At 39.4% G+C, this 27,563-nt stretch overlaps 1 protein-coding gene across 3 annotated transcripts in view; it reads left to right on the top strand.

The window, feature by feature from the left end:
• The window catches only part of PPP2R2A (protein phosphatase 2 regulatory subunit Balpha), a 39,093-nt gene that overhangs the window by 9,685 nt on the left and 1,845 nt on the right, over positions 1 to 27,563 (top strand). For all 3 annotated transcript variants that reach the window (XM_074928375.1, XM_074928373.1, XM_074928374.1), the window contains exons 3-9: positions 19,659 to 19,756; positions 23,038 to 23,203; positions 23,773 to 23,885; positions 24,148 to 24,325; positions 25,232 to 25,396; positions 25,975 to 26,144; positions 26,967 to 27,058. In XM_074928375.1, coding sequence (XP_074784476.1) covers positions 19,659 to 19,756; positions 23,038 to 23,203; positions 23,773 to 23,885; positions 24,148 to 24,325; positions 25,232 to 25,396; positions 25,975 to 26,144; positions 26,967 to 27,058 — 982 coding nt within the window. The remainder of the gene's footprint in view (positions 1 to 19,658; positions 19,757 to 23,037; positions 23,204 to 23,772; positions 23,886 to 24,147; positions 24,326 to 25,231; positions 25,397 to 25,974; positions 26,145 to 26,966; positions 27,059 to 27,563) is intronic.

The following is a 27,563-nucleotide window of genomic DNA, read 5'->3' as shown; positions in this document are numbered from 1 at the left end:
TTCTGGCTTCCCAAACAGGACTGCTTCAGGACATTGCTTGGGCAGCAGGTAGTGTTACATGATGGTGGTCTTGCTTTGTTCTTTTCTGCCACTGAAAGGTTTTGGGTTGTTACTTTTGCCTTTAAAATGAAGACGCTGGCTAATGAGACATCAGGTACTGCTACTGTGAGTTGACAATATTACTGAAAAATAATAATTTGAGGTTCTGTGCATGACTAAGTTACAGAAACAGAAGTGGCTGTAAGCTTCGCTCTTTTTTCTTCTAACTTATCAAGCTTTTGTTAAGCACTGAAGGAGAAATTATTAATTTGGTCAGCCATTCTTTATAAAAATGTATTTTCCTCTTGGCGATCCACAAGTGATAGCACCATTAAGAAAACCAGCATATTTGGGTCACATGCATGTTAAACCCCTGAGGCAGTTACGCTTGCATCTAATTTTGGAAGACAATTTTAGGGTCAGGAAAAGAGGTTTTAAAAGAGTTGCGTTGTAAGAAAGATGGATTTCCCAGGTATGTAGGATGCATTTTGTGTGGAAATGTTTCTCTTTGCGTTTTCAATTGCAGTTCTTTAAATTAATGCTCTGGGAATAATGTGATATCCAAACACACACAGTTGGCACTCTCTGTTTTTGAGAACTTGAGAAAAGATAATTGCATATATTCAGGAAAAGTTAAGGTAATTGAGACTTCAGACTACAGTTGCTTATTTAAAATTTGGAGTAATTTCTAATATATTCTTGTCTCTTAAAAGCTAGTAGCTGTATTTTCCCTTTTTCCTGATGAATATAAAAAATACTCCAGGGACCGTTCTTTGATTTTTAAAAGTAGTGATTTCATCTGCCCTTTTTTCTGTTAACAGAAGGTTAGAAGAGGATTTGCAGAAATTGGCCTACATGTGTTTTGTGCATAGTGCTTATAAATGTAGTCTGAAGGACTTAATGTTTTCAAGTAACTTAAATTTTAAAGTAAATCAGTCCAGCAGACAAGAACTACATACTGAAACAAACCTTTAGCATCCACTTATATATATATATAATAAATATATATACATAAAATAAATATATAGGGATTCTCAAGGACATGAGAGACCCTGGACATTTTTCCAATGGAATTACATAACAAAACCCTAACTTCTCAGGTACTGTTCTTGGTGTATTGTGTGAGAACTCATTTATAGAAATATTGGAGATAATTTAAAAAAAAAAGAAAAAAGATTGGGTTGTATTTTAATAATTGCCCTGTTCAGCTTGTTTTGAATTGTGGCCTTGGTATGGAAAGAGGAATTACAATTCACATTGCATACTGACTTGCCTGCAGGTTTGTTGTCACCTCAGGTAGCTGCTGTTTCTGCAAGAGGTTGTCCTTCCTTGCACCTTTACCCCTTACAGCTTTGAGCCGACACAGATGTTCACTTAGCCGCGGAGTCATCGCTTTGGGAAACGGACCTGAAAGAAAATTACACGTCTTGGACTAATTGCTATCAGATTAATTTTATCCTGAGTTAGCTTCCACAGACTGTAACATATATTTGTGGTGGAATAGGTGGTGGTGGTACAGAAATGGGACAAGAGATGAGTGGATGGATTGCCTCCCTTGGAGATGCGATAGTGGTTTTAAGGCAATGTCTGCACCTGCAGCATTGGGAGCAACTGCCTCAGCCTCTTCCTCAGCCTTTAGGTGCTTACAGCTGCCGTGTGCTTGTTCAGAGTGCCTTTTGTATGGAAAACACTACTCGGTGAATTGAGATTCATGTTTGAGGACATCTCTTCTAAAAGATAATCAAGAATAAACAGCAATTGAAGTTGAAGCCCACAAACTTGTTCATTATCTAGTGTGTCCATGAGGAAATGGCACTGTTTCATAGAGGTGATAGTGAAACACTCGTAAGCTATTTTAGTGGTTAGCGGAATGTGGATCTGGCAGGAATGGCTTTTTGACCAAAACTTTAAAACTTTCTGTGTAGTCCTTCTGCCTCTTGTCAGTCAGTTTTTACCACAGCATCATATTTTTGTTTTGGTGTTGGTGTTTTTTGGTTTGGTTGTTCTGTTGTTGTGTGGTTTGGGGTTTTTTTTAGCTGAGTTTTACTTTCTTTTTGTTTTCAAGAAATATCCAGGCTCTTTCATTTTACTCCAGACCCTTTTGGAAATGATAACCCACTCTTGAAAGTGTTGGGGGCCGTTAACATACCAGTTCTGTTACTGGAGCAGAACACATGCTGTGCTTAACCCAGCAATTTTGTCTCTGATGATATTTAGATGCCTCAGAGGAAGAGTGCAGTAGGAAGACAGAGCATTTAAGACAGAACAAAACAAACCTACTCTGAGATTCTGTGTGTCAGGTTGTTGACACCCTGGAGCTAGTGGATTCTTTTCCTTGATTTGACCTGTAGAAGTTCATACCAAGCTGGGGAATAACAGACATCCGCTTGTTTCTGTAGCATTCTCATCTTTCTGCTGTTTCTGAAAATAAGGGGAGTATGTTCTGAGTTGTCATCTACAACTGTGCTACTAGGTCAGCTCTGTTGCGTTGCTCAGTGTTCCTGCACAAGGGTTATTAAGCATGTACGTTGTTTGAAAAAGTGACATGACTGATTGCATCCTGTGTAGGAGCACTTCTGGTTTAATCTTTCCTTCTTGCTGGTTGCCATAAGTTTGAAGAAGTCAGCAAGAGAAGATCATGTACACAGCCCTCTCTGGTCTTGTAAGCTTGTTTATGTATATGTTGCAATTATTTTTCCAGAAGCTACACAGTTATGTAACCTTCAACTGGAAGTTGGTTGGCACCTTCCAATTCATGTTCTTTCTGACCAGTGTCTTTTGACTGAGGCTTAAGTTTCTTATGGAGCTGTTACTACTCTTACTTTTTACCAAGTTTAAAGTTGAAATTTAAACTTCATTATCAGGGGACAGGACAACAAAAGAGGACTAGAAATGGAGATAACTTTAAACAGTCATTAGAGTTGCTTCATCTGGAAGGTCACTAAGTCATTTTAACCCCTCCCTTTGTTTTCCCTATCTGTAAGATTAGTGTCCCTGTTTTCCAAAATGAAGTTCCAAAACTTTTAAAAGTTATCACAAGGAACTTTGAGATCCTTGCAGGACAGCAGTACTACTAAATACTCCTATCTTGTTTTCAGTTCTTACACAGCTCTTCCGAAATACAAAGAAAAGGTTCTAATCTATAAATAGAGAAGGTGAAAGGTGTAAAATGATTAACTTAAAAATAAAGGTATTTTGCTCAGATTAGTAGACTCTGTATATTTAAGATGTGTTATAAAGGTCTGACTTAGAGTTGTCAAGATTTGTAGGTTCCATTTTGCATCATTATAGAAGTGAATGTTAACAATCCCTGAAAGTCCAGACCAGAAACTAGTATTGGCCTCTGTTTAAAAAAAAAATTTTTTTTTATGAAGCTGAGGTATGTGTGCTTGGGCCAGAATAGAAACGCACGAAAATACTTGCCAAGTGGTGGGGGGAAAGAAGAGACAACTGGTAAAGGGAAGACTATTTTTTCAGGTTCCAAGTGCTACTTCAAAATGCATTAAGTATTAAAATGAACTGATAAAGGAGTGAATGTCCATAGTGAGTGAAGTACCCATGAATTTTTATTCCACGGTCACTTAACAGTCAGAACTGTGTATTCATCTCTGCTGGAAACTTCAGTTGTACTTGTGACCTTCACAGGCGCTGTGCTCTCCGGCAAGCTGCCTGAAATTCATCTAGTGAGTGTGCCTGCCTCCCTCCCCTCTCCCCCTCCCGCTATGGTAGGTAAGAGTGATTTTTGCTTTCATTTTCCTTCCTTAGAAGGAGGCACTTTGCACGTTGTCTGAGGTACAGTGGTCTCTTGCATTCTACACGTGAAGATTAAAAGCCTTAGAAATTTTTGGCCTTAGCTTTTGCACCTGAAATAAAAGCTTTGGTCAAAGAATGTATCCCAAGAGTCTGAAACAGCATGATAGCTTCTGGGAGTTGTTTTTTATATCTAGAGCAGAAGCCCACACCAAGTCACAGAATTCTAGTAGCTGATTTTGAAAGGCGTTGCCAAACTGTGATATTTTTTCTAAAATACTGCTACTGATTTTTAACTTGGCTGTATACGTTTTGGAATGACTTCAGCAAAAAGAGAACATGAAGATATTCCGGTGCTCTTAGTCTGTAGCGTTCTGGGTGACAAGAAAGGCATTGCCTGAAGGCTTCTGTTATGTACATGCAAAACAATAGCACAGTATGTTATTTCCAAACATATTGTTATTTGCAAACAGAAAACTAACCGCTGGCTTTTCTGTGCTGTGCAGCCTATTGAAATTCTGGCCGTGATTCCAGCAGAGATTTTTCCATAAATAGCTCCGTACTACTTTAGAACACAAACAAGCCCCTGAAAAGATCTAAAGTAAGGTCTTCTGAGGGGACTGAGCCTCGGTTATTAGTGTGTACTTCGGTGTAGATACGCGGTGGATGTGAGGGGTGGTTCTGTAGGTTGAGGTGGGGGGGCTGTTGGCAGAGATTGAGAAGTAAATAGTTACTGATTCAAATTCATTTCGAGGCCTGGCTTGAGTGTAGGAAAAAATAATAAAAATGAACAAATGTAAGCAGAAGCAGGTATGTTTTCCTTTTAGTATTGAAATTTGTTTTTAAAAATAAAGTTAATTAGGTAATGACTTCAGGCATTAGGTAATAGTTCAAGTAAGTCCAACTTGAAATAGAAATTATTCTTTCAATGAACAGACATACAAATCAAAGCATCCTTTTAAAATTTTTACTGATTGGATGTTTGGTTATGTGAATTAATACACAGCTAATTTTGTAGTGCAGGTTTTCTAGCACTGTGTAGGTGAACATCCTCTTGAATAAGTAATACAAGGACAACTTTTACGTAGGTATCTTCAGTTATCGGTATAAGCCATCTTGAGTAAGGTAATTTGTAGTCTTGAGGAGAAGCTTGTAAACATTTTGTGAATTAGAAGAGGTAAATACTTCAGTGTTTTGTCCAGGTCACAGGGCTGATTTTCTGCTAGTCCTGTTGTTCATAAATATTTTTTTTTAACAAAGCTGAAATCAGCTTTTAAAGGGAATCGGCATGAAAATAACTTTGGCATTTGTGAAATCCATCCTCTTAGTGGTAGAGTCTTCAGCGTCCTTCTCAGCCCCTGGTTATCAAGCATATGTGTTTCATCTGTCACAACAGAGCGAGGATGGTATGACAGAGGGTAGGGCTGACAGGACCTTGGGAGCTTGTTAGTACATTCTCTAAATGCAGATCTTTCAGCTATACCTATTACCCCTGTTGGATGTTTGTTAAGCAACCTTCATCTGTGGTGATTCTGCAGTCTCAGAAGCATGTATTTGAGAGTTTAGCTACCCATAGTCTCAAATGACTTTTTTTGTAATGTCTAAAATCACTTGGTGAAGGAGCACTTAAAACTTCTGTGTGGGGACTGCACAGTGGTCTTCGATGGAAATTAGCCCTGATACCCCTACAAGGCAGTGACTTCACGCAATTCACTGAATGTAACTTTGTGGGAAGAACAGCTTAACTGCTGACACCTTTTTTTTTCTTTTTTAAGGCCTAGATGGTGTTTCTGAGCTTGTTGAGATTTTTTTTTTTTGTTCCATAAATTTATTTTTTTTGCATTCCTCCTAGACATATTGAGAACAGTTCCCTAAGAAAATGGAAGTATAAATAAAACTGCTAGGCAATACAGCAAAGCACTTCTGCTACCAAGGGATAATTAGCCCCATTTTAGAAAGTAGATTCATTACTAACATGTTTATCACAGTGAGAAAAAATAAAACTTGAATAAAACTTAGTTCCATTCTTTTAATGCATTTTGGGGAATCCTCCTGCTATGTATAACTTGGATTTCATAGCGTGTTTAATGAGAATTATGGAGCACTTCTGTAAGCATTATGTACAAACCCTGAAGGAGCCTGGGGAGTATGTAGGTCTGCGACTTCTCTCTAAGAATACAGTTTTTCCAGCGAGCAGTGCCTTGAGATGGAGTTCAGGTCTCCTGAATAGCTCTGCTATGGTTAATAGGATGTCCTTTATCTGCAGGTCAGCAAGAACGTTTTCGGAGAGGTCAGAAATGGTCGCGCTGTTCTCCTCTGCGTAAAGGCTATTTAATTTATTGGTTCCAGCATAAAGTTTATTCTGGAAAATCAGTAAACCTGAATTTTTGTTCTTGGCAGTGTTAAAATTGAGATGTTACTTTCCTTGGAGATAAGATATGCAGAAAACAGTTTTGCTGCAGCTTTATTAATGACATGTTGTAAAGTAAAGCTCTGCAGGCAGAAAATATGTTGGAACAAGTCTCATACCAGAGCACTAGGGCTAGATAAATGCTGTGTTAGAGCAGAAATAATAAAATCTGTTATCTGTAAGCCTTTTTGTCTTAATTCTCCTTGTATTGCTCAGTACGTTCCTCAGTTTTGTGCTAGTGACAGAACATTCAGGCACCTAAAGGGCATCTTAATATGAAGCAACTGGGGGCATGAAGTTAGTTCCTGCTAGAGTTAATTTTGTTCCCCTATAATTAGATATGTATAATCTGTATGTAGTTGTACAAAGGACAAAAATGATGAGTAACTCTCCAACTAACCTAATTCTACACAATACAGATATAACTTAACCCTTCTGACATCTTTGTCCAGGAAGACCTCTCATAAATCAGTGTAGGTTTTGCTGTCTGAACTGTGTTTCTGTAACGGAAATACAACTAGTATGGATTGTGTCTCGTACTGCTTAGTACAATTACTTTGGTTAAAGGGATCATGTGTGGTTGAAAGGCACAATCCCTGTGACAGCAGATGTTTGAAACAGGAAAATTCCAAGAGGAGGAAGCTCTTTTTCTTTCTGGTGTCATTTAGTCAGGTTATCACCATGTCTGCAGTAATACTTAAAGTGCTTCCTTTATACTGTAAACAGTAGAAGCAGAGAACACGAACATTGCCAGTTTCCCCCTTCAAGCAAAGCCTTAGACTTTATATTCTACTGGGTTTACATATTAGCTAAGATTTCACTCGGGGATTTTAAAAAACCCGAGTTGTTTTTAGGCAGAGTTTTTTTGCTACAGCACCAAAGAACATGTGTTTGTTTTCAATTTTTTAGTGTATTTAAGCCACTCAGGAAGGCGTGGTTATACGACTGTTCTGGGCTGTTAGAAACTTTGTTTGTTGCCAGAATTCTGTGGCACTTGATTGAAGCCTGTGTTTGCATCTAAACAGGGACACTTGATTTTTCCAGGTTAAGTGTAACTGATGTGTGCTGTGACAAGAGCAGGACACAAGCATACCTAGGCCTGGTATCTAAAATACCAAATGGCTTTTTATTTAGTAGATGATGTTTTCAAAATGAATAAGTTAATTATAATGCATTTAGGTTTATTAAAGACAGGTGTTGCTTAGGCAGTTTGTTCTCAACTTCATGTTTCTGTTCTTTTTGTTTGGATTTCACAACGAAACCATCCTTTCTGACAGTGTTAGATTGCAACTTAACTTGGGGGTGCATAGCCTCTGAAGGTGATGTTACCCAAAAGCTGTAAACGACTGTTCACAATCTTTTTTTGGTAATCCTAAACTCGAGCGAAGAGGAGATTTCACTGCAATCAAAAGGGGTTCAATGCAAAACTAGATGTGACGCATTCTGAGTAGGAGGACCACTCTTCTCCTTTCCCCACCTGAAAATAGGTTTAAGCTTCATAGGTTGGAAGCTCTCAGTAGCGAATTTTGTCATGTTCAGAAAACTGAACCCCACAATAGCTTTCACATTGGACAACTGACTGGTATGGTCTGAATGCTGGATTTGCTGTCGATTACTTTTTTTGTTTAAAAGCTGAACAATTGTGCTGTTTGGAGGGAGAGAAACTTGTGGACAGACTTGAACTTTGTTTTTTTTTTGTTCTATAGTATTGCAGTGGCTGCAAAGAACAGGCTCAAGGAGAAGCTGTGATCTTTAACTGCTTGTTCTCCTAGTTGTGAATAAATGTTGTAGTTCCACAACCTGTACGATTATTCACCCGCCTTTCTAAGGTTATTTAGGACGGGTACCAGGAGTGGGTCTGGATTTCTGCCACTTATGCCTCTTATGTTTATGATATTAATAAACTGGTGTCAAATGTCCTGGGAACGGGTGATGCAGGTTGAAAGACCTTTGTTTCAGCCAACAATAGACCTGAATTAGTGTGAATAGGAAAAGCAAATAGGCACTTCCTGTCATATTTTAAGGGATACTTCAGTTTGGGGAAGCATGCCTATTAAGAGATTTAAACTAAATGCTCATCATTTTCTTTCTGTCTCTAGTCAAATGTTCCCAGTGTATGTATGCATGTGTGTTAGTCTTTCTAAATAACGCTTGTAGTACTAATAAGGTAAAATTCCATTCATTTGAATAGATATTTTTTTTTTAGGATATTCTTCAGGGGAAAAACTCTAAACCTATGTAATGAAGATCTAAAGAGGGGAAATTGTCTTGGTTGTTGCTTTCCTAACTAGGTTTGTTCCTCAGTTAACACTTAGAGCCCTCTTGCAAAGACAAGAAATTATTTGAGTAAGAAAGATCTGGGTGATGCTTCAGACCACCTTGAGGTTCAGCTGCCTTTCGTAGGGTATTGGAAAAGTCCAGAACAATACTATTTGTGGTTTCAAGGCACAGGATGCCTTTAGAGACTCAAGGAATTCTTGTCAGGTATTAAATAATCCCTTATTATTGAGTTTGAGGTATTCTCAGGCTGGTCTAGCTTGTGTTGAGTTGAAAAATGATTGTCTTGGACTGGTAATGTCTCCGCTTTGCTGTTATGTGCATATTGAATTATTTGGATAGCGGTGGTCTTCCGGAGTTGTGGAGGACTGTAAGAAGCTTCACCACCACCCCCCCTTCAATTCCAGGATGGGAAGGATCACAGGATAGATCAGCTTAGGCATATGTCTAAAATATACCCTCAGAGGTCCTAGTAATATGTGAGGGCAGCTCCCACAGGACTCGGAAACGGCACTGATAGGGCTACAACTAATGTTTCGCCAGTTCCACAGCATGTTACGTTTTCTACATCAACTAATGCTGGAGCCAAGTTAACCTTATTAGTTAAATACGCAGTGCCGAAGCGTGGGCAGCCAAGTCAGCAGTAGTTTTTCTGTGGCGTTTCAATCTGGACTGATCTCTTGTAAATGTATTTAGCTTCCCGCTTCTCTGAATGCGATTAGACTGACGGCTCCTTCCTCTGTGCTCTCAGCTAGATGAGGTCTAGCTTAGGGGTGGACAAGGTGCTGGGAGCTTGGTTGGTTTGCAGCTTCTTGTGAACTAAAGGTACTGCTGTGGTCAATTTATTCTCATTCACCTGGTGGAAGAAGGGAATTTGCCTGTTGGTTTCCTATGCGTATGTTCTGAAAGGAACTGCAGTAATGTCTTAAGGTTTAAAAATAGAATGTAATTAATCAGGGTGATGAGGGTTAATGATTTCTATCCAAACAGCTTTACATTTGTTTATATAGAGAGAGCATTCTTCTGCCTGCTGTTGTTATGAGTTTAATATCAGAGGATTTTTCACAGTAATTTTTGAAGCACTTTGTTAATAACTGAGGGTTTTAAAAAAATCAAACCCCAAACTTTAATTCACTTACCAGATGAAATGGTTTCAAGGCACCAGTTCAGGTTTGTTTTCAGCTAACATTTACTAGCCCTAATGGGTTTTTTCCTCTGTAGGTTTACAATGAAGTTTGCATAAAAGGAATTATAGAATGCAGTGCCAGATTTGGTGAGCGGAAATAAAACCTCTACAGTGAGATACAGCCCAGTGGTTACAGTGGTTGTGGTACAGGTATTGCTTCACCAGTTCATGGTGGATCAGTTTTAAATTAATTTAAGGTGTAAACATTTGTTCCCAAATACTAATTTTTAATGTGAATGCTTTAGCTCCTTTCACAAAGATGAAACTTTAAAGCAATTTTATGTCATTTTAAGTGGTAGGAAGCATGGACCAATCAGTTCGCGTTGGTGTATGACACATCTGTTTTCAGAGTGCTTTGACTTGCTACTGTTTGTCATCTCTGTTTTTCTCTATGCCACCACAGGTGTCTTGGAGACGTGTACTGGAGACTTTGAATTTCCTACTATAGATGGAGACAGGAAGCCAGTGGTCTGAGGTTTAAATCAATTTCCTTTCTGTTCTAGCAGTGCTGAATTCTGACCTTGTTTAGGGAACTGTTGTAAGTGTCAGCTTGGAGAATGTGTACATATAGACAGAAATGCAGAAATTGAGTTTTGGTTGTTAGCTCAATAGCCTTTTGCAAATACAATTGTTTTGTCTGGAGATGGGGTTGCTCCTGAGTGTGTTCCTTGTCCTGCCCCCTCATCAGATCTGCTCATCTGATGCCTTGAGTTCAGTCTTAATGAACTCCGTTAGCAAAAACCAAGCTGCTTAATGTAACAAATGTGATCGGGATCATTGACAAAAGTTTGAGGTGGTGGGTAATGTCTGTCAAAGGTGGTGATTAGTGTTCCCTGTAGTGATTCCTGCTACTTCTGAAAGTTGCTGTTGTGTTAGCAGGCTTGTTGTTGGCCTCTTGCCTTGGTCTGAAAAGGGACCATGGGGCAAACTAGTGATACATTTGATGGTGGAAACTTGACCTGAATGGAGGTATCGAAGCTTACTGATGTTGGCCCACAAACAGCAGTTGCCCAGTGAGGCACAGCAATTGTTTACCAAACACAAGAATTAAAATGATCGGTATGCTACTCCCTGGGCAGCTTAGATTGTAAGATTGAACATAGAGTGTGCTTTCTGTGAGTTGTGTTTCTGTGAGGAAGCTGCTTTGATATCCTGGTTAACTTAAGATCACTTAAAGATTTCTGAATGCATAGAGTTGCTCTCAGATGGGAGGCACTGTGTTTTACTATTCCCTGCTTTACTATCACCTTGGTAAAATATTTCATCTGCATATTCGTTATTATTGCAACTTGTAAAGGGTTTTGAGAGTCACTTCTATTTCAGTTCAACTCTCTGCAGTTCTAATGCCATCTTCTCACTATTGCTTTGCAGTCAGGAGCGGCTTCTGTTGCATAGGGCAGATGCATTTGGAGTTGTTTTCTTCTCTGAGCACTGAGCCTAGTAAAGCTGTTTAGGAGAATTACTAGCCTTACATAAAACCAAAGGCAACAAGATTAAGGCTGGTATCGCTGTATTATTTCAGTGGAAGGGAAGTTTGCTGTTCAGTAACTGTTGTGTTTTCGAAGAAGTCCCGAGGCTTAACAAAAATAGTTGTTTGCATAAATCCACAAAACCACAGAATAACATTGTTTTGAGCTTAGTATGTAAGTTGTGTTATCTCCAGACTATCGAAGAACGTGTTCTAAATGCATCTGTAAATTCTAAGCCATCCTAATAATGTGTGTGGCCTATGAAATAGTTGCCTTACAGTCCTGGTTCCTTCCCTTTTAGCTTGTATTGTTCCTGCTTCCATTAAAGTGACTGAATTCAAGCTCCTACTTCTGAAGGCTGGTGATAAGAGTTCTTACTGTCACTGCTGGTGTGTCGATGTGACAGCATAAAGCGTGGTCACGGGCGGATGTGGTGTCCTAAAGGATACTGTCTGAGCCTTGCTTTGCCTTTGAGTAGAGCCCTGCTTACCTGTCAGCCCCCAGCAACCTGAATCAGAGTTGCAAGGTAGGCATCGGTCATGTTAATGTAACTTAGGAAGCTGTAGGAAAAAGCTTTATCAAGAGAGGCCTAACCTTTATTTTAGGGAACTGAATAGAAGGTTAAAAATAAGATGTGTAAGGATGAGTAAATCACTCAGGCCTTCAAAACTGAACTCCTAGTTGAACTAGGACTTGCCTGTTCTGGAAAGTGTTATTTTTTTTCCTCAAAGAACTGGCAAAGTTGGAGAGAGAAGGGGAGAAGAAAGAGTGAATAAAAGCAAACAAGAATATAGCGAAGGCCAAGAAACAGGGGGGAAGTATGGGGGTTTAGGACTGCTTGACAAGGTTTATATTCGGTTATTTTACTTAAGGTGAATAATTTATGCAGTAAACTTCAGATGTGCAGTACTACATGTATTCACTATTTGGAGACTGGTACCTTCTGTGTGTCTGTTACACATAGATACGTACGTAAACAGGACCAGGAGAGGCTCAACACTTAAATACATCTTCACCAAACAGGACTAGAATGCTTTCAGAATCAGCGGGGGAAATGATGAGTTCGTGATGGTCGCATGTTTTCTGTTTCCAGCATCACAAGGCCTGGAGCACTTGGAATGAACGCGGATGCTAGGGAACACTCTGTCAATCTTTCTCCCTGTGTGTAGATTTCCTAGATTTGCACAAGCCAACAAAACCGGCTTAATTACTGTCTGCTGCTTGAACTGCGCCTTCGGCTCCTGCATGTTTGTGTTCTGACAGTGGTGGGGCCAGCAGCAGTGTGAAGGTGGCTGGCCATCATACAAATTCCCCTCCCCTCCCTGGTAAGGAGGGGAGCTTTGTGCTCTTTGTGTGCAGCAGTACTGCGGGACTGGTACTTCAGAGAGAACAAGGAACCAGCTGGCTCTTGCAGTGCTTCACGCACAGGAGTGAGAATTTTTGCCACAACGGTAACAGCTTTCTTTACCTCTCTGTTGCATGTATTTCATCCTGTCCCTATATTTCTGAGGAAATAATATATTTTTAATACGCTCCCCTAGTAGAGATCTATTTAAAGGACTTCTGGAATGACTCTTGAGAAGTAAATTGAACAGTAGGAATGCCTTGTCCCAGCTGCCTTTGGTTTTGTTGCCTAGTCACTTCTGAGAGACGGAATGAATGCGGAGAATCACTCTTGAAAGTGAATGAAGAAAAGGGAAATGAAGTCAATAGTAAAAGCGGTCATGGTAACTTTAAAGTATACAATCCTTGTGTTCCCTTCCCCCTCTCTACATACATAAATTAGGCATGAGGCTGGAATGCAGAGGGTGTTTTCTTTTATGCCATCAGTACTAAATAGGGCTTGCCATTTATTCTTTCCCTGGTGCATACAGTTCTGGTATCCTGTGTTGGAAGCTCTCTTCTTTACAAACACATGTGTAGCCACTCTTAATCTTGTTTAAACAGCCTTCCTGTTCACTTTGAGATTAACACTTTGCTATCTAGCTTCAGAGACTTAATACACAATATATGAGGACTCTTGATAAGGTGTGGTAAATCAAAATCATGGAAACAATGGGGTGATGGTGGGATGACTCAGACATGGAGTGCATTGTGTGGCGTTTTAAAGTATTTGAAGCTTGGATGAGCTTTTGTGTTTTCTCCAGTGTTTTGGTTAGTTTTGTTTTTTTTTTTTTCCCCCCAACAATGAAACAAAATCATTACTGCAATCAAGAAATTCCAATAAAAAGTCACAATTTTCCGTCACTGTTACTTGAGCTCGAATTTTTGGAAGCTGCATCTGTTCAGTAGCCTGAAACTGGAATGTTTTGCTTCACCCTGGATTAGAAAGCACCAGACAATTCACAAGGGTTTTCCAGACACTTAAGGTCTGCAAGTTCTCCTGGGTAGATACTCTTGCTGAGTTTTGAGCATGTTGACTTTATCTTTAGAGATAATCTGGGAAGAATGGTTCAGGTATGCTCAGTAATTGTGGGTTGGATTCAAATATTTCACTATCTTCGTCCCTCAGGATGTTTATCCATTCCTGTGCTGCTTCCTCAATTTGAGGATTTTGGAGCTTCCTTGGATTTAAATAATAATCCTAAAAGTTAGTTTCTTAATGTTTCCCATTCCAGACAGTTTCTGAAGTATCCTTGGAATGATCAATTGATGTTTAGCTTGATCAAAATAGCTTCTTTATACTAAGGCTGACAAACTGAGGAAGCAGGCTCCACATTTGGTCAGTGAATTGTCTTTTTTCTCCTTAGGACAGAATTACCAACCTGTAAGTGATACGCTCTATGTTATGGATGAGACTTGTTTGAGTTGCTGCTTTGGAAAATTCCAGAAATGATATTTTGAGCCACTGGGAAGGTGTATAAACAATGAAGAAGTACCAAAATGCTTTTTAAATACTACAATTCTTTGTTCAGTCCTTGGAAACATCAGGAGATTGCTCCACTTGTGTAAACATACTGATTTACTTGCTCTCTGCTTAGGCAGCAGATCAACGTGATTCCAAAAACTTGCACAGAAACCTTTTAGGTCTAGTGAAATAAAGACGCTCTTTGTTCAGTGCCATGATTGACTTGCTGCTGTAGAGTAGGTGACATGTTTTGCCTACCAAGCATGTTTTATAAGCAGAGTTTATATAAAGTTCATGGTACATTAAAATAGATAGCCTCTTCTGTACTAATAAAATACCTTTTATTCTATTATTGGAAACAAATTTAATACAGAACTGCTTTTCATGTTCACAGTGGGCCTTCTGGAACTAAGTCATTGGATTACAGTATTTTTTTGCTTGTTTGGATTGATAAAGCTGTTTTACTCTCTTATTCCACAGGCTTGTTGACAGTGGTAAAACTTCAGCACAACCCTTTCTCTAGTATTTCAGAAAACTTGCTGGTGATAGTGCATGTGTGGTGGTTCTTCAGCATTCACTGAAGAGTGTGGAAGGCCCCCTAAGTGAAAAAGTTTTTTAGTATCTGTTATTGAGTTTTTCTTACTTCAAACACTGCTTCCTTTTAAGAGATCTGTCAGATTCCTTTATCTTTGAACAGTGTCATCTATTTTCATTAGAATTGGTCATCTTTCATAAGTGCACTGGCCCAGCCCCTCAGTTTTTCAAACCATCAGTATCCTGTCTGATGCAACAGCCGAATTACTCAAAATAGCAAAAAAAAATTGGTGTAATAACTACTGACTAAAAATTCTGGAAGTCTGATTATTTTCAGAAGCCCACTAGGAAACAGGTTGGGTTTGTGCTGAGTGGCTGTTCTCTTGTGGGATGATTAATCAGCAAAAGTGTGTCTGCCACAGGTTGAGAATGGCTTGGGAGCTTCTGGTATGTCTCCCTTTCACATGGTGAGCTGCGAACATCCTACTTTAAACATTATCAGAACTTTGAGATAAAGGTCTTCCCTGCCCCACCCCATTCCCTGTGAAAGCTGGACACCCTGTTTTGATCCCTTTGGTTCTTCAGGTTCTTGTCTCCATGTCTACCATGGGAAAATGTACTCTTGAATCTAGTGAAGGGAAGTGTCCAGACCTTGTCTCGTTTTGATATTAGAGCACTGAAAGTGAAGATCTGTTATTGGAGCAATACAGGAAAAGCTTAGAGCAGGTTGTGAAAATAAAGACCATGTGTGAAGAAAAAGCAACCTTGGCAGCAGCTGCAAGGAACTGTAGGTGCAGTGTCTGGGAGAACTGTCAGGAGGTTTTGAGGACTCCTGGGAAAGCAGACTCTGCCTGTGGGCGTGCTGATAGGTCAGGACCAGAGGCTTTCCTGTACAGTTTGGTGGGATTTTTAGGGTCACTGGCTTGGTTTGGCTGTAGTGTTGAGGTAGGGGTACAACTGTGCAGTAGTTCTGTGTTTGAGTCATAGCATTTCACTCAACCAGCTGCAAAACACTTTCCCTCGGTGATGTACATGTACAACAAGAGTAAATGGACTTCACGTTGTGTAGGTGATTTTTTTTTCTTTATTTTTCCCCCCTCCTTGCTTTCAGATGACTGAAAACCATTATCTGGAAGTATTTATTAGTCTCAGAAGTGTTTCTACAGTGTTACAACAAGTGTCTATGAAGGGATATTTAAGTGAAACTAAAGGACAACTGTATCCCTCTGTGCAAAGAAGTACTTTTAAGTAACCCCTGAGCTATCCCAAGTTATGCAAGAGGGAGAAACTTAGGACAGGTATTGCAGGTACACCACAGGAATGTAGATACACACTTCTGTTAATGTTTTTTGCGTTTGTCAGAATCGTGTTGTCGTCTTGTATGTTTGATGTTGCCCTCTAGTGCTTTAAGCATTTCAGTATTTAAGTATTTCAGCACCTGAAATGCTGCACTTCATGTTTGGTGTCAAAGATGGCTCAGGATGCTTGAGGAGAGGCACAAATCTGATCTCCAGGGCATGGGTAACTTTGTGGAAGTCTGTTAACAGATAATGCTGTCTAACTGTATCCTGTGAGGGGTATGGTTATCAGATAAGGTTTGGGTGGTTATTTATCTGATACTGGTACTTGAAGAAGAGAGAATTGAAATTAATTCAGCAGTGAACAATAGAATGCATCATATTTCCAAAAACCGTTGGTGACAATACATCTGCTTCTCCCTCAGATATTCCTCCCTAATGCTCTTGGCGTATAGAAGGGATCATTTACAAGCTTCTGGGCAGTGAGAGAGCCCTCTGTGTTTGCAAGACTCCCACCTAGAGACTGTAGCAAAAATAGCATGCACAAAAGGGAGGAGGCAGAGAGAAGGCAGCGCGTTCTATAGATGCTCTTTTGCCCGTTGCGGTGCTGAAGGACTAAAATAACCCTACATGTAACTATCACGGGAATTATAGTTACCATTTGAAACGAAAAGGATAACATTGATTTATTTTTTTGGCAACGAGGGTGTTAATACAGATGAGAATACACAAGCGAATCAGTGCACTGCGGAAGATGAAATGCTTCCCCTGTCAATTCTCAAACACTATTAAATCCGCCCAGTTCAACACCAGTGCCTTGATGTCTGTCTCTTTCTTTGACCAAGGTATGGGAATACAGTATTCTTAATGGTGAGTTATTTGGTTTATAAATGTATGATTTGGTTGCTTTGCTCTCCAGTACCGATTTTTGTTTAAAATATGCATCTCAGCCCTGGTTTGGGACTAGTTAAGCAGAAATAATTTTTCTGCCTACTTTTTTAGCATGTTTGATTTGTCCTTGGAAAGGTCCAAGATTATAATGTAGAAGGCACGTTGGATTCTCTAGATGTATCTTGAGTTTAAAAACTAATTAATAATTTTCTTTTATGATTGCTGCTAAGGAATGTATTTTGTTTCCAATTTAAACTGATCCAAGTACTTGAAAATATCTTCTGTGTAGTGTCGATCAGGCACTGGAGATTGAGTACCTTGTCACCACTGACTGAGCCTGCTGGACTTTTAGGAGGTGTGGGGATGGCAGTAACTGAAAGTTTGTTCATGCAGTTGAGTCTGTAGACAAAGAAGGACTTGTATCAGCTTGGAGATGACCAGTGTGAAGCTTGGATGATTCTGAAAGTTAAAATTAATGCAAAAAGTCAGAATGTCTGGAACAGTTACTGAAAAGTGGTTAGCTTTCTGCTGTATATGAGACTTGCATAATTATTTTAATAATTATACAATATATTACTTATATGTATATAATAAATATACACTATGTATTACATCAGCTAACCTAAGAAAATGGAGGGTTTTTTCCCTTAAATTAGTATTTTCTGGCTGCTGTTGTTGCCTGTTCTAATGATAAGCCTTCAAGCTTAAAGCTTTTGACCTTGTAAAACTTTTCAGTGACTTTGACCAAATAAGTACCATGATGAATTTATCCATCTATTCTTAGATGGATTTATAAGGTGTTTAAGGCAGATTTTTCTTTGGTATTTGCTATTCTGTTCCCACCTATATGTATATGTTTAGATCTGCCGATAACTTGCTGTATCGTCTTTAAGACTGGTATAGCTTAGTGTTAAATCTCTCACTTTTTAAAAAAAGTAATTTTTCTGGTTACTTCTCTTTATTGAGAGATGAGTTACCTTGTTTTTCTTCAATTAATTGCTAACTTCCTTAAGGTCTCAGCCTACCAGAGGATTACAACAATGTGGTTTGCGTTGTACAGAATAGTCAAAATTAGACTGCTTGGTTTGCACTTCACTCTTCCTGCATGCTGGATTTGATTAATTGTATTTTATCTTTATGCCCTGTTCACCTGGGAAAGGTAGATAGTGAATGCTGTATCTTCATCTGAACAGCAGGCAGTCTTACAGACTTAATCTTGTTCACAAATACGTGTATGAATGGCTGAAGTAATGGTTACCTTCCAGGGGGAACACACACACACACCCCCCCCCCCCCACTACGTGCACTCAAATCAAGGTTTTCCTATGTGTGATCTGGGTCCTTGGTTATCTACATAGAAGCTTACATCGTATTTATGTCCTTAACATGGTGGTTTTGAGAAATTTCAGCCTGTGTGTGTTTCAGCAGTGCCAGGTAATCATGGCAAGGGAAGGTCGATGGAGAGAGGATAATCCTGTGTTTACCCTTTGTTATATGGCAGCTTGTGCTGTATGTATAGAAAACTCAACCGAGCTGTACAGATCTGTTCGTGCCAAGAATCTGACTCTGCATCTTTTGCCTCTGAGGATTTTGTGGCTCAGTTTGGCCTGCTTGCCGAGGCTGTCTTTGCACTGTGCAGTTCTCAGGCAGATAGGCTGCATGCTGTAGTTGCTGTGTAATGCAGTTATTAAAGAAGGGCTTGCTCATGTCCTCAGAGGCCACCGCCCATGTGTTTGGGACAACCCGGGAATGATGTAAGCTTTGTTTCGGTATGAAAATGAATCAGAGGAAAATCCTGCATATTTTGCTGCTTCAAAATGAAATAACCCTATTGCTAGCTGTGATAAGATAGCTTCTGTGATATGCTGCACAATAGTGCCAGTTTAAATTCAGACGGAGTAGCTCTTGTTTAGCAGTAGCTTTCAGTCCATAGAGCAGGTACCAGACGTTTTTTAACACTAAAGCCGAGAATGAACAACAGAAAACGTGGATACATCATTTATCTACATTAGACTGACATGAAAACAAAACAGCCTGAAGATTTGCATATGTAAAAATCTCAGGTACTTTCTTCTGCAGATTTATATAGTTGCATTGCAATTTGAAGTTGGTGAAGAACGAATGGTTTGGCTTCGGATTTTGCCGTTTGGAAGTACGAGGGGCGTGTGTGCATTTGACAACATGAATTGGTGTGCTTGGGCTTAAGTCATAACTTGCCCTTCTTTGTCTTTTTGCTGTGTAAATAGATCAGTTTGATACTAGGCATGACTTGGTTGTTTTTTTTTCAGTGTATATTCGCAATTTAATTTTAGCACTCTATATTGAAATATTTGTAGTAACATAGACCTTCCTCATCCAGAAGAGAAACTCGAGTTTTTTAGAGACAGTCTGTTGAATTTATTTCCAAATTTTCTGTAGCTATTTTTGTTCCACTTCCTTTCATTCCTTAGACACTGATGTCTGAACATCTCCACCCTACTGTTTTGCCCTTCAGCTGTCAAATGTGTAGAGTCCTTTAAAAAAAAAAAAAAAAAAAAGGCTTTGAGATCAGATGTGTAATGATTGTATCTAAGTCTTCTAGCAGGAGAAAATAAAGGTAGGAATATGTATATACACAGCCTCTGTGTTACAGTCAATACTGAAAATCCATTTCTATACTAGAGTAGTATTCATAACAGAGAAACAGTAAGAAGTGACGATATAAAACCTTTTACAACTATTTAGTGCACAACAGTGAACTTGTAACTCTGGCATGGTGAACTAGTAACTGGTTTTCAAATGTACAGCTTGAAAAAAATTACTTGTGTAGTTTTGAAGAAATCCATACTTTTATTTTGTAACATAAATGTACTTAAACTGAATTGAAGTATGCATTTTCTTTTTTACTTATAATCATGCTTTTCTTGGCCACTTGGAAGAATTATTAACTTGTGGGGTTTATTTTTGTTCTGTGCAGCGGATATAATTTCTACAGTAGAATTTAACCATTCTGGAGAGCTGTTAGCAACAGGAGACAAAGGAGGTAGAGTTGTCATCTTTCAACAGGAGCAGGAGGTGAGTGTTAACTATTCAAAGTATATTAAATATGTTCTATTCCTATTCATTCATAAAGAAAAGGAGCATGCTTTTACAAAGAACTTTATACAAAATGCATGCCTGTGCAATAAGTGATTAAGAAAGTGAAATTTAAGAGTGAAGAAATTGAGAACTTTGGGACTCTGTGAGAAATTAATTTCCTCTTTAAACACACTTTAGCTGTGGTCTTAAAGAGTGTTTAAAGTGAAAACAAAAAAGGGGTAGGCACAAAAAGACCTTGGGGAAGCTGAAGTTAGTTGTTTTACAATGACTCAGCTGTGATTATTATTTCAGATTTCACTGCAGTTGGGGAAATAAAAGGTGTCCTTAAGTGAGTATGTAAATATGACCTGAGATGTCCTTTTCTATTCTGGTATCAGTCAGGGAAAATCATAGTGTCACAGTACCAACAGTATCTCTTCATTTTATACTTGTTCTTTTGGTCTTTGCAGAATTCTACAGATAAATTTTCCACTGCTAGGAAAGGGCCTCTACTCCCACGTTGAAGGTGGGAAAGCTGAGATGGAGTGCTTGATTTCTGACTAAGGCTGTAGTTCGAAGTTGGCTTGGTTGGAATTTATTTCAGGGAGAGGATAAAAAGGCCTTTCTGTCATCTCACTGCCTAGAAGAGCCACGCTGTTACTTCTTTCCTTAGTGTTTCGTTCCATTTCAATTCTAAAAGCCCTAAGCCTTAAGAACTCGGCAGCACCCAGAACAAGTTGGGTTCTGCCATTCGAGGGCAGCCCCTCTCCTGGTGAGGAGATCCCTGCGGTCAGTTGGTGCCATCTAGTGGGGTGCTGCCGCCCGGCCACCCCTCCCGAGCCGCTGTGGCCGGAGTCCGAGATGAAGGGACTGTGCAGAGTATCCTTACTGCGATCTTCCCGTCATTCCAGGCACAAACTCTTGTGTTTGGTTTTGGTTTAGGTTTTTTAAAACTCTTTGAGATTTAGCTTGCATCCTTTAAGGATCCTTAAGTGCAGCTTAAATAGTTAACTGCCTGTTCTCAGGTGCAGTGTCTCTAAATGACTGCTTTTGGGTTTGATGCATAACCCGCGGCTCATATCCTTCCAAGCTGTGAATCTGGCTCTCGTGAGAACCACCTGAGTTATCAGATGAAGTTGCACAGAATTGGTTTTGGCATCATTTGAGTCCTGGGTGTTTAAGGGAATGGACAATGGAGACTGGATTCCCTAATGCATCAGTAGTTAGTTAGGCCACGTGCACTACTGTCTAGAACAAGTTTTATATGTAAGAGTTATCTAAAAGACAATTGTTTAAGTATTTTGGTTGGATTTCTGTACCACCTCCTATCACACTGCACCCCACAGCGCTTTACAGACCACACATACAGGGAGGAAAGCACGAGTACTCTGTATAGAGTTACACAAGCACAAGTAACTTCACCCGCTGCCATAATGCTGCCACCTCTGGGCTGGAACGTGGCAGCCCTTCTGCAAGGCGAAGCAAGTGACATTACATAAGTATCAGGCAGGAAATGAATACTGTATCTAATTGAAACCGAAGGAGGAATTTGCGTAGGCAGCCTGTAATTACCTAAATTGGAATTTAACATAAGGCACTTGGGCCAACACCTCTTCTTGTTTTGATTTTTTTTTTTGAGTGCCGTGAGATGGTCTGATGGTTTAAATCTTCTTTTATCCCAAAGATGGATTTCATATATTACTGCTTTTATATATTATTCTAGTCCTGTAGAGTTTTACCGGAATACACAATAAGTATATTTAAGACTATTATTATGGTAAGTATGGAAGTGAAGGAAAGTTCACTGAATCATGAGCAGCATTTCCTAAAGCACTATAGATTGACTTTAGAAGTTGCCTGTTCTAGGCAGCAACCCTGCTTAACTTGTTAGGTCTAACTGAAGCTTAGAACACTTCCTTCCATTCCCTAGGGTGGAAAAGCCAGTATAGTTGGTATTTCTAAGCATTTTGTCCACTTTTCCCTTCCCCACAGTTTATTGTAAAGTGTAAGAATTCCTGCCAGCTATAAATGTAAGGGTATGAAGCAAGAGAAAATGATGCAGGGAATGTGACAAACGTGGGCTAGTGAGGATCGTATCGAGTCTGTTTTAGTGAGGTATTGAGGGATTAAATGGATGGATGGACATGAGACACATGAGAAGGAAGGAGCGAAGTCCGTAGTCAAGCACGTATCACAAGAAAGGCATCTGATGGTGCAACCTCTTCAAGTGGGTGGAACAGGAATATATCACAAAATTAAGCTTGAATTGCTTTCAGGTACACCTAGTGAGTGCTGTTTCAGAAATGGTGCCAGTTTTCTGTCACCTTACCCACTGGAGGGAATTTAAGGTTCAGTCCATACCGTGCAGTACTAGTGCTAGGAAGCCACTGCCAAAAAAATAGCTTTTAGAAAGAGGAATTGTGCAAGTTTGAAGGTTTTTCAGTTTTCCAGACAGTTCCATCCTGAGCAGGCTAACTGCAGGTATGACTTTTAATGTCAAAGATGTATTCAGCAGAGGTGTTAAGCTTTGTTTTTTCCCCCCACCGGTATCTCCAGAACGAGGAAGAAAAAGCTTCTTGAGCAGTTCAGAAGGTCTCAGGGACTGTGGAGATTATAAACCGGAATAGTGGAACTGCCTGTGTTAAATTGAGGTGGCACGTGGGATTTCCATAGTGTGCCTTGCAAGCTGAACTTCCCCACAGAGTAGATTTGCCATACGTGTGGCTGTGTGTTTCTCTTGGGGAATAGTCTCCTTGAAAAAGCAAAGGTGGGAAAATTAAAGATGAGAGAATGGTATATTTTTAAAAAAAAAAAAAAACCCAAACTTACAATGCCTAGAATATTTAGGCAAAGTGTTAGTTTGTAAGTTCAGCTGCTGGGAATTAACAGGAGAACTTGCTGAAGATATTATTCATGTGGCTGAGGGGAGTTTCTGGAAACTTTAGGAATCAAAAGCTGCTGCAATAACTGTCTCTTCTCTGATGCTTTCTTAGCCAAAATAGTAGAAACTCTAATCAAGTTCTTGCAAAAGAGATGACCCTCATTTCGTCTGTTCTACAGGCTCGTTAAAATAAGGCAAGTTGTACACCAAAGGATATTTGTGGCAAATCTGGCATAGGCAACAATAGAGTGTAGAAGTCTTAAACTTATTCTTATGCTAATTAGCAGCCTGCCTATGTATCTTGCTGTATAAATATCTAGTTCTGGCTTCTGCCTGCAGCCTTGAAAAGCATTCTGTAAACTGCATACATATCTTGATCGTTTAATTCTCTTTTTAGAACAAAACCCAGTCTCACAGTAGGGGAGAATACAATGTTTACAGTACCTTTCAAAGCCATGAACCAGAGTTTGACTACTTGAAAAGTTTAGAAATTGAAGAGAAGATCAACAAAATTAGGTGGTTACCCCAGAAAAATGCTGCTCAGTTTTTATTGTCTACAAATGGTAAGTTCTGACTTCATAGTTAATTTTGTACCATAACCTACTGTTGGTTTGCTGTTAGGATTTTGTCTGATCCTCTCCACTTTGAAAAGGCTGGAAGCAAGTTGGTTTGAAATGCCAGTATTTAGGGATGTGGCTACTCCAAGAGTTGTGCTGTTAAACTGCTCTGCTGTTCTGTCTTACCTGGATCCAAAGTCCCACAACACGGAGTGGTATATTAGTCACGTTAGTCATTCCTGATGCGGTTGCTTCATAGCGAAGGGGCTTAGCTAAGCTGTCATTCAGTACCTTCATATGTGTATAACTAACTGTGTGAGAGCTTATATTAGTCATTCATAACAATCCTGATTCTAACTGAAACTTGATATAATTTTATAAAAAGAACAAACTGTGGAGGAGGTATTTTTAATGCTTTTTATCTTGTCATGTTTTCTCCAAGGAGTATTTTTGTCTTTTTTGGTACACGTAGGTGGTCTTGTCTTGTTTGAAGGCTTCATGTTAAAGTGCATCAACTGTGAAGACGAGTATCTTTGCCAGAGCTTTGAATTTAGACTGTGGCTGTTTTATTTCAGATAAAACAATAAAGTTATGGAAAATCAGTGAAAGGGACAAAAGACCAGAGGGTTATAATTTAAAGGAGGAAGATGGACGGTATAGGGATCCTACTACAGTTACAACACTACGGGTGAGTAGTTCATTAGCCACATCGGAGTGACTCCTCCTCTCCCTGCCCCAGCACACAGATTAGCCTGTGGCTCAGTGAGTACCTGCCCCATCAGACTGTTGAATTCACATTTTCTGTGATGCCGGTTGGCAGACACATTTACTTCTGAGGTGATTTTGAGGTATTTTAATCGGTTTGGTGTATTGAAGGACTGTTGATGATGACTGCCAGCGTGTTTGTGGTACAGCTGCGTCTCAAACTTCCCTTGCTTTGTATTTTGCAGGTGCCAGTATTCAGGCCCATGGACCTCATGGTTGAAGCTAGTCCACGAAGAATATTTGCCAATGCTCACACGTATCACATCAATTCCATCTCCATTAATAGCGATTATGAAACATACTTATCTGCAGATGACTTGCGGATTAACCTGTGGCACCTAGAAATTACAGACAGAAGTTTTAGTATCTTTTTTGCATTGTCTGATATGATGGGAACAGCTTGGTTACAACTAAACTTGTTGGATTTTATTTCCTTTCATGATCAGCTTCTTATGTAGCGTGTTTCTCCACTTGCTGGAAGTTTCTCCCTAGCAGTTGTACAGACTTTACCTCTGGAGAGGGAGCTCAGCATGAGCAATATAAGGAGTAGTAGTCGTGTGTGTGGTGAAAAACAGATGCTTTAAAAGGAGAGAAAAAAAGCTTAAAGTTTCAAGTTTGAGCCGTTCTGGAAGGCAGCATTACAGTAAACTATCTCGTGAAAATTTTCTTGACTTGCAGTAGGAAGCAAGTCAGAGGATTACCAACCTTGTCTCAGCAATGTTTATTCTTTTCCTTCTAACCTAGCATGTGCACCTCCAAGTGTGGCGGGCAGTAGGATGACAGAAACAGGTATTCAGTCCCATTGCTGAGCAGAGGTGTGCGGACAGATCAGTGGGATCCTGAGCAGAAATCACACATGCGTTCTTTATAATGTAGTAGTGTAATTAGAATTTAAGCAAAGTAAAGTTCTATGTGAAGAAACTTGGGTGACATATATGTATTAATTCAGCAGAATTAATTACTGCTGAAGTGGAACAAAAAAATTAAGCAGTCTTGTGCTGTAACAAGAATAACAAACTGATAGAGAATGCCATGTTACAGTCTTGCTTTCTAGAGAAATTGTGGAAGTTAATTTTAACTTTATCCAGTTTTGCATGGAAGTTTTGTCCTGCTTCCAAATTTCCAGCGTTATTTTGCTTTTATTGGCTTGTTTAATTCTGTTTCACTATTTCAGATGTACTGTGGTGAACTGAAGACACATTGCTGAATACATTTAAAGCTGAAAAATGTTATGAAAACTGGATAAAATTTCTTAACAAAATGCTGTAGATATTGTAGATATTAAGCCTGCCAACATGGAAGAGCTCACAGAGGTGATAACAGCCGCAGAGTTCCACCCAAACAGCTGTAACACATTTGTATACAGCAGCAGTAAAGGAACGATTCGTCTCTGTGATATGAGAGCATCAGCACTCTGTGACAGACACTCAAAATGTAAGTTCTGTCCTGCGTTGTTTATTGTCTTCTTGTGGAATATGGTATCTTGCTGCTAGATGAAACTAAGCACTCTGAGAATCTATTCAACACTGAAGTGTGTGTATTTGTATTGGATTTCTGTACTATATTGGATAGATCTAAACCACAATTTATATTAATCTTAATGTTAGATGCATATTTTGCCAAAGTAGTGAATAAAATTATTAGCAACTTAAGCTGGGGAGTCTGCTTAGACAACAGGACTAGGAGTGGCTTTCTGCAGATGTCAGGAGGTCAAATACTAGCCGGGTTTGGTCTGTAATTGATGCTTGATCTCTTACCTGTGTGAATGAAGGCTGAATATTAGCAAGGAGTTCACTTTAGAACCTGACCTCGACTTGCTACAAAACCCAAAATATTTCAGAGTGTGGCAATTGTATTCTAAGGCTTTCTCCTTGAAAGTTATTTCATATAATGTGGGCAGACTAGCCCAATGTGGCAAGCTCATTGAGAAAATGTTAACCTAACTTGGATGTGTCTTGTATCAGGAGAGACATAAACTTACCTCTTGCAATGCCTGTCTTATTTCTATACAGTGTTTGAAGAACCAGAAGATCCTAGCAACAGATCATTTTTCTCTGAAATCATCTCTTCCATATCTGATGTCAAATTTAGCCATAGTGGTCGATATATGATGACTAGAGATTACCTGTCAGTGAAGATCTGGGATTTAAATATGGAAAATAGACCTGTGGAAACATACCAGGTATTTGGTGAAGATGATGTAGGCTAGAAAGTAGAACTTTGAAGGATGCTGAGTCTTACTAATAGTCTTGATGTGGCAGCTAAAGTTTTGTGCATAGATCACTCTGTCCAGGCAGAGCATCAGTGAGATTTGTGGGTTCCACACACGTGCTGAAGGACCTTGCAGGGTGATTGCAGAACCCAAACCCACGTTTGGGTATGAAAAAGGCTCCCTCTTAGACAATGGAAATGTGGAAAGGTAATCTTCAGCCATGAGATAGTGCAGCTCTTAGTCTTCAGTTGACTTGATATATTCTCCTGTTCTTTCCTGGAGAAAATAGGAGGTAAAACATTTCCTTTCCAGAAAATGTTTTTAGCTGGCACCGAAAAGTGCTGTGGTGGGTTTTTTTTTATAAGAAAATTTGCAAAGGAATCCTCTTCGTCTTATGTAGGAGGAAGATTGGTCACCAAAGCATGATTTTTAGAAAGAAGCAAAATCTGATAAATCCTTTCAGATATCTGAAAGGGTAGTGAGGGTATGACGAGTGCTCAGAGAGAGAAGGCATTCTGAAGAATTGCTGAGTTCTGGGAGATGTCTCTTTCCCCACCCCGTGTGACTTGCAGCTATTTGAGTTCATGTGAAATCTCTGTAGAGCAGAATATGTTAATTGATGCATCTGTTCGTTTTGCTCTTTATCCACAGAGTCAGAGGAGGGAGCTGTGTGTGCTCCTGTGACTAGGGTGTAAGCACTGTCAGATACTGAATTACTTTAGGAACAGAATTTATGAAGGTGGTTTTACAGGTATGCAAGTTCAGGATTCATTCAGTTTATTTTTTTTCCAGGTGCATGAATACCTCAGAAGTAAACTTTGTTCACTGTATGAGAACGATTGCATTTTTGACAAATTCGAATGCTGTTGGAATGGATCAGACAGGCAAGTTTAATTCTTCTCTATATATACTTAAGACCTTTCCCAGTTATTCTTAAAAGGGACAACTTGAAGCATGACCTCAGATATCTGTCTAGTTTTGTTCATGGACTGGCTCGGACAATATTTCAGTACTTCATAGACTTTAATGTATGTATATTAGCTCTTAACCCCTGACGTTGTAGCATAGGATTATAGAGAATTACCTTAGTGTTCTAAAGAGATGCAGAATTCGATTAGAAATTTAGTTTTGTTACTGCCAAGGCGAAATATTAATCAAATGCTCCAGCCACTTAAAGTGGAGAGATGCACATAGCAGTGGGATTAGAGATGGTTTTCTGCAGACTTTAACTGCAGGCTACTGATACCCTAATCCCCTAGGTTTGTTATCCCTAGTGTTTATCTTTTTTTGGGTTTTATGGGGGTTTTTTTCATGTCATCTGTTATGATCCGACTTTGTATGAGAATGAGGCCCATGTCCTCAAACCCTGTTGTCTGACTGTATGTTCTA

This window comes from Athene noctua, chromosome 28 (assembly GCF_965140245.1).
Source record: "Athene noctua chromosome 28, bAthNoc1.hap1.1, whole genome shotgun sequence".
Lineage (NCBI taxonomy): Eukaryota > Metazoa > Chordata > Aves > Strigiformes > Strigidae > Athene > Athene noctua.
This window is presented reverse-complemented; position numbering and strand designations above follow the sequence as displayed.